This window comes from Oratosquilla oratoria, chromosome 29, assembly GCF_046742065.1.
Source record: "Oratosquilla oratoria isolate Oo_2021 chromosome 29, ASM4674206v1, whole genome shotgun sequence".
Taxonomy (NCBI): domain Eukaryota; kingdom Metazoa; phylum Arthropoda; class Malacostraca; order Stomatopoda; family Squillidae; genus Oratosquilla; species Oratosquilla oratoria.
This window is the reverse complement of record NC_134805.1, coordinates 1,215,001-1,227,500: the sequence shown is the minus strand read 5'-3', so window position 1 is coordinate 1,227,500 and position 12,500 is coordinate 1,215,001. Positions and strand designations below refer to the sequence as shown.

General features: G+C 39.2%; 2 protein-coding genes across 2 annotated transcripts in view; one reads left to right on the top strand and one right to left on the bottom strand.

The window, feature by feature from the left end:
• The window catches only part of LOC143040557 (hemocyte protein-glutamine gamma-glutamyltransferase-like), a 183,817-nt gene that overhangs the window by 139,944 nt on the left and 31,373 nt on the right, over positions 1-12,500 (top strand). The window contains exons 16-18 of the mRNA XM_076211639.1: positions 1-86; positions 392-629; positions 1,138-1,274. The exon at positions 1-86 is cut by the window's left edge and continues 51 nt beyond it. Coding sequence (XP_076067754.1) covers positions 1-86; positions 392-629; positions 1,138-1,274 — 461 coding nt within the window. The remainder of the gene's footprint in view (positions 87-391; positions 630-1,137; positions 1,275-12,500) is intronic.
• LOC143040545 (uncharacterized) lies at positions 1,905-9,053 on the bottom strand. Its single transcript, XM_076211626.1, has 3 exons — positions 8,588-9,053; positions 8,015-8,200; positions 1,905-2,008 (listed from the first exon to the last, which is right to left on the bottom strand). The coding sequence occupies exons 1-3, from the start codon at positions 8,997-8,999 to the stop codon at positions 1,905-1,907; spliced, it is 702 nt and encodes a 233-aa protein (XP_076067741.1). The 5' UTR covers positions 9,000-9,053.

Sequence of the window (12,500 nt, the reverse complement as noted above, 5' to 3'; positions counted from 1 at the left end):
ATGGCCGGTCAACCACTCACCGTCAGCCTAACTGTCTCTAATACTTCTGCCGAAGCTCGCACCGTCCAGGCCATCATCTCAACCAGGTAATTCAGGATGTAGTTCTATTGTAGTTGATAGCATCAAAATTAGTTTTCTAAAGACGCCACTTGGGTTATTGGAAATGCTTTGGATTGTATTGGTCGTGCCACTTAGTTCTAAGCGATAGCATATGCGGGGAGTTTTGGAAGGTATAACTGGCATTGGATATAGGCGAAAACAGTATGACGGTACTACTTACAGTTAATAGCATGAGCGATAAATCCGTAGCTCAAATTATTGTCAATGAAAATTATGCAAGGTCAAAGTGGCAACGGCAGGTTTACAAGGAGCCTCCTTCCCACTCTAACAGAGCCGTCTATTATCACGGAGTGCACGGACCCCCCCTGAAGCGTGCCACCGGCCAGTTCACCTTGGCGGCAGGCCAGAAGGACACCCTCCACCTAGTTATCGAGGCCGACGAGTACGTTAGCCGCCTGGTAGATATGGGCATCGTTAAGGTGACGGCTTCTGGTCTTGTCCAAGAGACTAAGCAGTCCTTCATCGATGAGTATGACTTCCGCTTTGACAAGCCCAAGCTCCGCGTAGAGGTAAGAAAAAGTAGCTGTTTTATTTATTTTTCCCTCCCCTTGTGGTTTTCTGTTCATTATTAGAAGCGTCGAATCAACGATGGTAGTTTTGGCTATTAAGATGAGGAAAGTAGGAGAAATAACTTCACCGAAATTGCCTACATGTATCGGAGATGAAGTGGTATTTAAATTGTAATTTCCTGTAAGAGTGCAAACAAATAGCAATTCTTTTGCTTATGACGAAAGTCATTTCCTTTGTTACCAAATACCATTACTGTAAAAACAGAAAATGAAAACGAACTTATTTCCTAACTGTACTTTCATCACCAGTTAGCTTCACAATAGTTTCTTGCTACGAACTTCTCTTAGGACAAGTAAGACCATTTAGCATCATTTACCATGCTGAAGAATTTAAGCAAATCACTTGTAGCCAGACAGTTAATCAGAATGTTTCTAACCTTTTGCTATGCTGAATACATCCCCTCACTTGAATAGAATTGTGAGGGATATGTTTAATGGTAACCCTCAGGTGGGTGAGTGCCAGGCCAACCAGGACTGCCAGGTGATCTTCTCCTTCACCAACCCTCTGGACACCCTCCTCACCGACTGCTCCCTCTCCTTCGAGATCGCCGGGTCACACCGCCCCAGGACCATCTACATCAACAGGTAAGTAAAGAGGGAAGAGAGAGGAGGAAGAGCAGAAGGAGTAGGTCTTGGAAGTGAGAATGAACATAAGAATGAAGAGACTGCAAGAGACCATAAGGTCTACACTAGCCAATCCCATATCTATTACCATCTTTCATCCCTGTCCATAAAGTTATCTAGTATTTTCTTAAAATAACTAATTGCCTCGGCGCTCACTACATTGTTACTAAGTCCATACAATTCGTTAACCACTCTGTTGATAAACCATTTTTTACCTATTTCCTTTCTAAACCTAAATTTGTCAAATTTAAATGCATTACTGAGAGTCCTACCCTGCTGCTTTAATATGATGACCTTACCTGTATCAGCCTTTGACCTATTTGAATACCTTTATTACGAGTAGATCTCCGCGAACTCTTAGTCTTTTTGGAGTGTAAGTTAAGGTGCCTAAGCCTGTGATCGTATGGTAAATTTCTTGCCCTTGTATAATTTTGGTCATTCTTTTTTGTACTGATTCTAGTGAATTAATATCCATTCTATAGGACAGAGACCAAAGCTGTACCGCATAGCCAAGAATGGGTCTAACTATCGTCAGATAGAGTTTAATGATTACCTCTGCACTTTTGTTTGTAAACGTCCTAGCAATAAATCCTAATACCATGTTAGCCCTATTCCTGCCAGTAATGCACAGTTTCCTCGGTCTTTTTCGCATTTTGTTTTCTTTGATATAGCATTGTCAGAGTTATACCAGGTAGCTGGACTATATAATACTACGTTTAACACACTGCACTGTGAGATATTATTATCCATTTGCCATTTCACCGACCATGTAAGCAATGTATTAAAATTCTGCTGCAGTATCCCATCATATTACCCCGATCTAATATGGCGTTCTATTTTAGTTGCATCAGCAAACTTACTAACATCACTATTAATCCCATTGTCCAAGTCATTTATATACATATACCAAGGGCTTTTCCCCCCTTACAAGGGAGGTAGCCATTTCATCCCCACTCGCATTCACCACCCTTCACTCCCTCTTTTCTTGGGTCCTCCTGGATGACGGGTCATCCCTGCAACTCACCCACTGCCCTTGGTCAGAGGCAATGGAGCAGGACATTTATATACATAATGAATAATAAGGGACCCAAAACTGACCCCTAGGGAAGTTCACTTACAACACTTCCCTTTCTTGGATTCTACACCGTTTATGATAACCCCCTGTTTTCTGTCACTAATTCATACTCTCATCTATTCAAGCACTTTTCCTCCTATACCATGGGCCTTTTTATTTAGTAGTTTGGTGAGGCACTTTGTCGAATATTCTTTAAAGTCGAGGTATATAACATCGTAACTATCATTGTTGTCTGCCGCTTTGTAGACATTAGTGCAAAAGGATGAAAGATTTATTATACACAACCTACCCTTGCTGAACCCATGCTGTGAGTCGTGAATCAGATTATGCCTTGCTAAATGTTCCCTGATACTATTTTCTATTAATCTTAACAGTTCCAGTATCTTACCAATAACCAACGTCAAACTGATTGGTCTATAATTAGCATAGAAGATTTATCACCCTTTTTAAATACAGGAACAACGTTTGCCTGCACCCAAGAAATTAGCACGAATCCAGTGTCAGCCTACTTACTATATACTTCTGTTAACTCCTCACAGATTTCAAATTTGCACTCTTCTAATATCTCGGAAATTTTTTGTCTGGACACGGGGATTTTGTAGCTTTACGTCTATCTGTTTAACATCTTCCTTGCTAAAGCTGATGATAGTCTATCTCTCTCTTCCCACTGAAGATCGGGTTGCAATCAGGTACCATATCTAATCTCTCATTTGTAGATTCTGAAAGAAAATATCTATTAAACGCCTCGCTCATTTCTCCCTCTGTATCTGTCAAGATGTCTTTGTCGGACTTTGGGCCTCTTTTTTCCTTATCTTTAGTTTTGTAAAGATGAAAGAAACCCTTGGGGTTAGATCCCGCTTGTCTGACAACTTTAATTTCGTAGTTACGTTTTACTCTGCACATACTTTTTTAAGCAGCCTTATTTCTATTCTGATTTTATCATTCAACCTATCCATCATCCATTTAGGTGTATTAGTTTCTGATCTAACTTTTTTTTAGTGTATAAATTTTCGTTGGCTTCCCACAGCCCTAGCAGTTAGGGTATTGTATAATGTTTCTAGACCCCTGACCTCGTGTATGACCCCCGCGTTGACCTCGTTAATGTCATTATACCTAGTCCTAAGGTGTGTTTCTCCCCTTTTCATTCTAATATAAACCCTTATTTTTATTCCGATTTCATTATTCAACTTATCCATTATCCATTTAGGTGTATTAGTTTCTGGTCTAACTTTCCTTTAGTGTCTAAAATTTCGTTGGCTACTAACAATCCTAGCAGTTAGGGTATTGTATAATGTTTCTAGACCCCTGAACTCGTTTGTGACCAGGTTGACCACGTTAGTGACCTCATTTGGGAGTTCCCTTACTTCACGTACCATGACCTAGGTCAGGTCTATTACCTCTGCCCCATCCCACCACCAACCCCGGGTGGTACCAAGCTTACTCAAGTATTTTCTCATTTCCTCAAAAGTATTCTATCTAAAGTCAGATACTAATATGTTATTCTTACTATTCATTTCATACCATTTAATTCTAACTCTATTTTCTTGATTGCTAGTACTTTGTCTACCATCTACAAATACATTTATTATTATATCGTCTTTGTTTGTTAACAGTAACGCCAAAGTATTATCACACACACACCCTCAGTTGCTTTAAGAAATTATCATGTACCACATCCAAATAAGATATAAATAAATGAATAAATAAATTAATCAATTAATTGATTGATTAATTGATTAATTAATTAATCAAAGAGCCTCCTAATTTCCTATTAACTTGTCCCAGTTAATGTTCCTATAGTTACAGTCTCCCATGATAACAACATTTTTGTACTATAATGCCTTGCAAATTTGTCACAACCAGAGTTCAGTCAATTTCATACTCAGGTTAAGAGTTCTATAGAGAACCCCAGTGATAAGTTTCTCCAACCTATCTATTATCTCGACCCATATTGATTTCGTGCCTATCTCATACTTAATAAAGCTGCTGATAATGCATTTAACTGTATTTTTAACAGAAAGTGTTACGCCTCCCCCTTCCTGCCTTCTCTGTCCTTGTAAAGTAAAGTTTATATCCCTCTATCTCGATTTCTAGACGGAAATGCTTATCCACTATAGTAATCCAGTATTCAGTAATAGCTGTAATATGAAATTCTTCTACCTTTGAATAAATTTATTTCCTTCATGACATTTCTGCTGTCCGTATAATAAATATTGAGATTACTTCCTCTCCCTGACTATACGATTCTTTTCACAATCCGTCTTAGCTGTTTTTCTTGTCTAAACTATTTTTCAGTACACTTGCCCCGACCCGGTCATTTGATTCTTTATAAAGCAGGAAACGGAGTCGTCAGCAAGGGAATGATCTAAAATGGGATAATTCCAGTACCCACCAACCCAAAACAGGAAATCAATGCTGTTGCAATAGATTCCATAGTGATTTAGAGAGAGAGAAAAAACACTTGTATTTTGTTTACTGTAGCAATGAATAGGAGAGATGCGCTTGAGAGCTATTTTTTGCACCATCAGAAGTACGAAAAGTTGTAAAATACGACAGTCATTGATTAAGCATAACAAACAGAAGCAGTAAGGGCTCCAGCATCCCTTCCCACTTTTTCTTTCTTCTTGGAGAAACGATCAGTGTGGTCATGATAAGCAACCTTGGCTATGACGAGCCACATTGTGTATGTGTGTGTGTGTGTGTGTGTGTGTGTGTGTGTGTGTGTGTGTGTGTGTGTGTGTGTGTGTGTGTGTGTGTGTGTGTGTGTGTGTGTGTGTGTGTGTGTGTGTGTGTGTGTGTGTGTGTGTGTATGTGTGTGTGTGTGTGTGTGTGTTGTGTGTGTGTGTGTGTGTGTGTGTGTGTGTGTGTGTGTGTGTGTGTGTGTGTGTGTGTGTGTGTGTGTGTGTGTGTGTGTGTGTCTGTGTGTGTGTGTGTGTGTATGTGTGTGTGTTTGTGTGTGTGTGTGTGCGTGTGTGTGTGTGTGTGTGTGTGTGTGTGTGTGCGTGTGTGTGTGTGTGTGTGTGTGTGTGTGTGTGTGTGTGTGTGTGTGTGTGTGTGTGTGTGTGTGTGTGTGTGTGTGTGTGTGTGTGTGTGTGTGTGTGTTGTGTGTGTGTAATGATGATAATAATAATAATAATGATAATAATGATAATAATGATAATAATAATAATAATAGTAATGATAATAATAATAATAATAATAATAATAATAATAATAATAATAATAATAATAATAATAATAATAATAATAATAATAATAATAATAATAATAATAATAATAATAATAATAATAACAATAATAATAATAATAATAGCAATGATAATAATGATAATAATAATAATAATAATAATAATAATAATAATAATAATGATAATAATGATAATAATAATAATAATAATAATAATAATAATAATAATAATAATAATAATAATAATAATAATAATAATAATAATAATAATAATAATAATAATAATAATAACAACTTTGCCAACCATGTAGTTAATGAATGGAATAAACTTCCTGCACAGGTAGTGCAATGTAGTTCAGTTCGAAGCTTTAAGAATCATTTAGATAAATATCTAAGCAAAATGCTGTAATGATTATAATTTATTTTATATTATTTGTTTTTGTTTTGTTATCATTTGTCTGTCTGATTTTCATTTATTATTAGTTATATGTCAATTTATTATTATTTACTATTTACCTGTTTGTTTATTATTTAACTATACCTATGCATTCATTTATGTATTTTATTTGTTATTTACATTATTATAGATTTTATTTATTATTTGATTGTTATTATGATTTTTCGCATCCGACCTAGATATGGACCAAAAGGTCTCCTGTCGGCATGCTCCACCTTTGTAATCCTTTGTAGGTTTATTAACAATAATACAATAGAGTAATTATATGAGTAATACGCCTAGTTTAAGTTTTACAGTGATACGCTGACAATAATGCAATACAGTAATCTTATGAGTGATATGCCTAGCCTAAGTTTTATAATGAGTTTATCGTGCGAACAATGGATGGAATAGCACTGTTCTTGTATCGGTCAGTCCTCGATGCTCTGATGGGTTGGATCTTGTTGGAATGTCGTGTGGTGTGGCGGGCGGTTGTGGCGTCAGGTGGGAAGAAGTGACGGTGACGTGGGTGGAGCATTAGGTCCTGTCCAAACTTATTCAGTGCCTCACTGTGTTTGTCGGACAATCTTGGTAGGCTGAGGGTGGTGAGGGCGTGTTCGTATCCCTCATACTGACTACCCAAGATAATTCTGCACGCTCTTCTTTGTGCTTTCTCTAATTTGCTCCTCTGTGTGATGTTGAGTGATGATGACCAGGCTGGGGAGGCGTACATGAGGGTGGGGGAGTACGAAGGTGGTGTAGACTCCCTTTAGATCTGGTGATGGGGTACCAAGGGACCTCAATCTGCGCAGCATGTAGAGTTTATATGAGGCTGTTCTGATGATGTTGTTGATGTCCTGGTTCCAGTAAAGGTGGTCGTCTAATGTGATGCCAAGTAGCTTGGCGGACTGGACCACCTGAAGGGAGTGGGTTCCTAGTGATAGTTGAGGAGGTGCCACCGCCTGTTTGGATGTACATACGTGCATGACCACGGTCTTGCTGTGGTTAATTGTCACATTGCTGTTCTCGGTTCACGTTTTAAGGTTGTCTAGGATGTTTTGCAGCGAAGAATAGTCAGGCTGCCTGGTGTTGACGGGGATGCCAACTGTGCAATCATCGATGTATTTCCATCTATGTGGGGTGTCCATTAGTGCATCGTTGATGAGGATGAGGAAGCACAGTGGCCCCATCTTGGTCCCTTGAGGGACCCCACAGGTCAGGGGGAGGAGGGAGGATGTCGATCCCTGGTACCTCACTGCCTGTTGACGTCCGGTCAGGAAGTCGGCTAGCCATGCTACCAGGTGTGGTTGGATCCCCAGTTGTATAGCCTTGGAGATGATGATGTTATGGTCAACAAGGTCAAACGCTCTCTTAAAGTCTATAAAGGTCAAGGCTAGAGAAGTATTGCGCTTGTCTAGGTGGCTGTGTAAGAAGTCCAGCAGATTAACAAGATAGTGAGTTGTGGAGGAGAATTTCATGTTGCCATACTGTTGGATATCGACTTGATCTTTAATTTTGTTGTATAGTGAGTCAAATACAAAACCCTCACAGATAAGGCTTGGGATTGGGCGATGGCAATAGGTCTAAGGTCGCTTAGCGACTGTGGGTTCGGACATTTGGGGATGGGAGTAATATATTAAATTTTTCAGTCACTGGGGCAGGAGTTTTGACTCAGTAAAGCATTAGTTATGGAGGAAAGTGGGAGGGCAAGTTCTGGGGCAAATTCTTTGTAGATTTTTATAGGTAGATCAGAGGGTGTTGTAGATCTGTTTACTTTGATTTACTTAGTTTAGTGGCAATGTCAGCCTCCTGGACAGGGGCAGGAGGTGAGGGGGTGAGAAGGTAGGCAGGTAGGCCGGAGAGGTTAAGGGGGGGTAAGGTCTGGCAGAGGGAGGCAAAGTGAGTATTAATCTCTTGAGCAGCTAAGTCAGGTGGTAAGTGTGAGGCGCAGGGCAGGTGAGAGGTCTGATTATTTTGTAGCCCGCAGAGAGCCTTGATCTCACTAAACCACTGACTATTATTTTGTTGTTTGAGGTGCTCTACTTTATTTGGGTAGTACGAAGACTTGGCAATACTTATCTCTTTGATGACTTTATTCCTTAGGGACCTGAACAGGGGTCGATCGGTGTAATATGCCCTGTTGCGTTGTTTGATGAGACGCTTAATACGGGGTGTCATCCATGGGGCGTCTGATGGGTCCACGGAGAAGTCCTTGACCGGAAAAAAAAAAAAAGTGGAAAGCTTCAGTAGTGGTTGTTGAGTAGTTTCTCCATTTGGTTTCCACGTCCTCGGCTTCCATAAACTCTGTCCAGGGGTACTCCACTATCCACCTCCCAAACTCCCTTATGGCAGAGTCAGGCATGGGGCGGTGATGTCGGGTGACCTTAGTTCTACGGATGGCATTGCTGGGTGCTGGCGACCACTGGATGGTGATGTGGGTGCTCCTGCCGATGGGGGGGGGGGTCTGGGAGGGGAGTACTGCTGAGCCATATTGGTCATGATAAGGTCGAGAGTTGTTTGCTTGTGGGTGGGGAAGTTCACCACCTGACTGAGACTTAATTGATATATAATCTCACTTGTGTCTAGCCGATTAAAGTCCCCACAAATAACCAGCTTTGCAGCGGGGTATTTCAAACGTAGGGAGTCAGCGGTCTCAATAATGTGATCGGTAAGGAGAGCGGCGGTGTGTGCACGTGGAGGATGATAGACCACACACATAATGATGGACGCGGTGTGGCGGGGGTGAAGGCGGGGGTTAAGCCTCACCCACAGAGCCTCAACTCCCTCGGGGATATCAACCCTGAGGTGTGAGGGGTTGAGGTCCGCACGACAGAACAACGCCACACCACCACCACCACGATTCACTCTGAGGTGGTGAAATAGCACAAAGTTTTCAATATTACACATTTCAGGCACAATTTGCCACGCTTCAGTAATTGCCATCATGTCACATCCTGTAGAACGTACTGTTTCGATCACTTCCTCCATTTTGTTGGTTAAGGAGGTAACGTTAGACAGCAGGAGGGAGGGTAGGCTGTACCAAACGCGTGGCACTTCACTGAGATTGCAAGATCTCGGCTCAACCTTTTTTCTGTTTTTTTGCACTTGTCATGGTTGTAATCACAGGCACTGTTCGTGTAATTTTTCTACCACCTCGTCGGCCACGACTTCGGAAGAGTTTCATGTCTTTCAGGCGTCGAATCACTGAACTTGGAGGATAACTATACCCTCGTTTTAACGCGTAAAGTTTACTGGGTCGGTATCTCTGACGAGGAGAGTTGTATGACAGTACTGGTCCGCACATTGTTACGGTGCATAAACTAGGAGAAAAATGAATAGCAGGGGAAGGGTCAACAAGCTGACCCGGGCAGCTACAGAGCGCCCTGTTGCACCTGAGACAGGAGGTCACAGACCTGCCACGTCCGTCCACCACCACTGTCACCTCACAAAGACGGCGCACCACGTGTGTGTGTGTGTGTGTGTGTGTGTGTGTGTGTGTGTGTGTGTGTGTGTGTGTGTGTGTGTGTGTGTGTGTGTGTGTGTGTGTGTGTGTGTGTGTGTGTGTGTGTGTGTGTGTGTGTGTGTGTGTAGGTATGCACACACTGTTTCCTTATCTAATTTATTCCAGGTATCCATCACTCTATGTGGGAAGCTTTTTTTTCAGATCTCTTCTATAGTTATCCTTTTTGAGTTTCGTTTCATGTCCTCTTGTTTTTCCGTTATCCCATCTCTATCTAGGATTTCCATTCCTTTCATGATTCTATAAATAGTAAATCTCCTCTTTCTCTTCTTTGTTCCAGAGTTGGTAGTTCCAATTTGGACAATCTTTTTTCGTATGTTAATTTGGAGAGAGCTGGTGCCAACTTTGTTGTTGCTCTTTGTATTCTTTCTAATTTCTTTATATTCTTTTTAGTACTGGGTGTCCATAGTGTTCCTGCGTACTCCAGTTTTGGTATTATTAGTGTAACTAATATTTTTTAAATCAATTCCTTATCTATGTAGTCAAATGCCACTTTCATTGACCTTAATAGGTTGAAGGTTTCTCCGACTATTCTATTAATATGTTTGTCTGGTGTTATGTCTTTGCTGATTATTTCTCCAAAGTCTCTTTCCGAGTTCATTTTTTTTTTTTTTTTTTTACTTCTTCTTCACCAATTCTATAACTTCTTGATATTCTATTTTTACTTTTTCCAAACTCCATTATACTTTCCTTCTTAATATTGAAGTTTACTTCCCACTTTTGAGTCCATTTCCAGATTTTGTCTAGGTCTAACTGTAATGATTCACAATCCTCCTCTGTTCTTACTTTCTTTAGTATTTTTGCGTCATCTGCGAAGAAATTCATATAACACTCCACTCCTTCATCCATGTCATTTATATATATGGCAAACATGATTGGAGCCAATACCGAACCTTGCGGGACACCACTTATCATTTCTTCCCAATTCGAGTATTTGTTTCTAATTACAACCCTCATTTTTCTCTCATTCATGAAGTCTTCCATCCATTCCACTAATTTTCCTTTGATGACACCTATTGATTTTATTTTTCTTATTAGTTTTTTTGTGTGGTACTTTATCAAATGTTTTTTGTGGGTCTAGAAAGGCACAGTCCACCCTTCCATTCCTTTCTTGTATTATTTCTATTAGTCTCGAATAGAAGTAAATCAGGTTTGTTGTACATGATCTTCCTTGCCTAAATCCAAGTTGATTTGGATTCAGTATAGTTTTTTCTTCCAGATGTTTAAACTATCTACTTTTGATAACTTTTTCACATATCTTTGCTATTGTGCTTATAAGGGAGACCGGTCTGTAGTTGGTTGAATTTTCCTTGTTCCCTCCTTTATATATTGGTACAATGTTTGCATTTTTCCAGTCCTGTGGTACCTTTCCTTCTTTGAGTATTTAATTATATTGTATATTTTTCCGTAAACTCCTCTATGTATTCTTTCAACATTCAATTTGCAAGTCCATTCGGACAGTGTGATTTTCTGACATCAAGGTTTTTTATTTGGTCTCTGATTTCCTTCTGTGTTATAGTTATTTCCTTCATTAGGGGGATCTCTCTCTCTCTATTACCTCACAGTTTTGTAAACTTTCAGTTGTGAATACCGATTTGAAATGATTGTTCATAATTTCAGCCATTTCTACTTCTTTTAATATACCTATAATTTCCCTGGCGCAGTTTTTCCATTTCTTGTTTGTTTTTTAGTTTACCATTTAAATACCTGTAAAATGGTTTAGGTCGTTCCTTGTATTTTTTTCATTATATCTCTTTCATTGTCTCTCTTTTCATCTCTATGTATTTTTACATAATCATTTCTTAGTTTGATATATGCTTGCCATTTTCTCGTTTTTGTTTTTATCTTTTTTTCCATCTTTTCCAAGCTTTGTCTCTTTTATCCCTAGCCTTACTACATTTTTTGTTGTACCAGTTTTTTATGTATACTCTTTCTTGCTTCTGTTGTGGTACATATTTGTTCACTCCCTCATTATAAATTTCTTTTAGTATATTCCATTTCTGTTCCATCTTTGTTTCTTAATTTAGGAAGTTATCCCAGTTTGCGTCTCGAAAGAATTTTTTGAGTTTCTCAAAATTTATTTTTTGAAACATTAGTCTTCCTTTTCTATGTTTCTAATTTCCTCTTAAGTCCATTTGCTCTTTTAGTTCAAATTCTATTAGTACCTGGTCACTCTTTCCTATTGGAGTTTTATAATCAATTCTGTCTACAATTTCAGATTCTGACATAGGTATTAAATATAGTCTCGATGATTCCTCATTGTTTCTGTGTCTGGTATTTTCTTTTACTCACTAAGTCATTGTGTATTTAATGGTCATATCAAGTAGTATGTTTCCCCAGAGGTCTTCTTCACCCTTCACTGTCATTTCTTCCCAACATATTTGTTTTGAGTTAAAATCACCCATAATTACCATATTTCCTCTTTCTTTCAATATATTAGTTAGTTCATATTTTGTATCTTCCAAATTTGGAATGGTCGCTTTCTGTCCAGGACTGTTTTTTTTTTTTTTTTTTTTTTTTTGGGGGGGGGGGGGGGCATATACACTTCTTCAAATTTTTATCATAACTGATTCTACGGTGTTTTTTTCTGTTATTTTTGTCACATTCAACTCTTTCCTGGTAAAAAATAATATTCCTCCACCCTGTTTTTCCTTTCTATTTTTCGTCCAATAGTTGCATAGCCCTTGTCACACAGTATTTGTTGGTAGAGGACTTTTTAATTTCGTTTCTACAATTCCTATTATGCCTGTTTTTTTTTTTTTTTTTTTTTTTTTTTCTAATGCCAGATAGTCATTTAATTCATTTAGTCCTGAAATGATTCCGTCTATGTTGGTATAAGCTATATTCAATTTCGTTCCGGTCCTTGCCCACCTGCTACGAGTTGAGGTCGGATCTCTGGTGAAAAGGGAAATGGGGCCGAAGGCAGCAACCTTTCCTAATCTCGGGAACCAGTAGCATTCCGAGTTTAG

Bases quoted from the DNA above. Each gene is read 5' to 3' on its own strand.
- LOC143040545 (XM_076211626.1), bottom strand. From the start codon at position 8,999: ATGGAGGAAGTGATCGAAACAGTACGTTCTACAGGATGTGACATGATG. The intron at 8,201-8,587 runs GTGAGATTATAT...TGGACCCATCAG, and splicing joins CTTTAATCGGCTAGACACAA to ACGCCCCATGGATGACACCC. The intron at 2,009-8,014 runs GTGAGATCAAGG...TATATAGTCCAG, and splicing joins AAATAATAGTCAGTGGTTTA to CTACCTGGTATAACTCTGAC.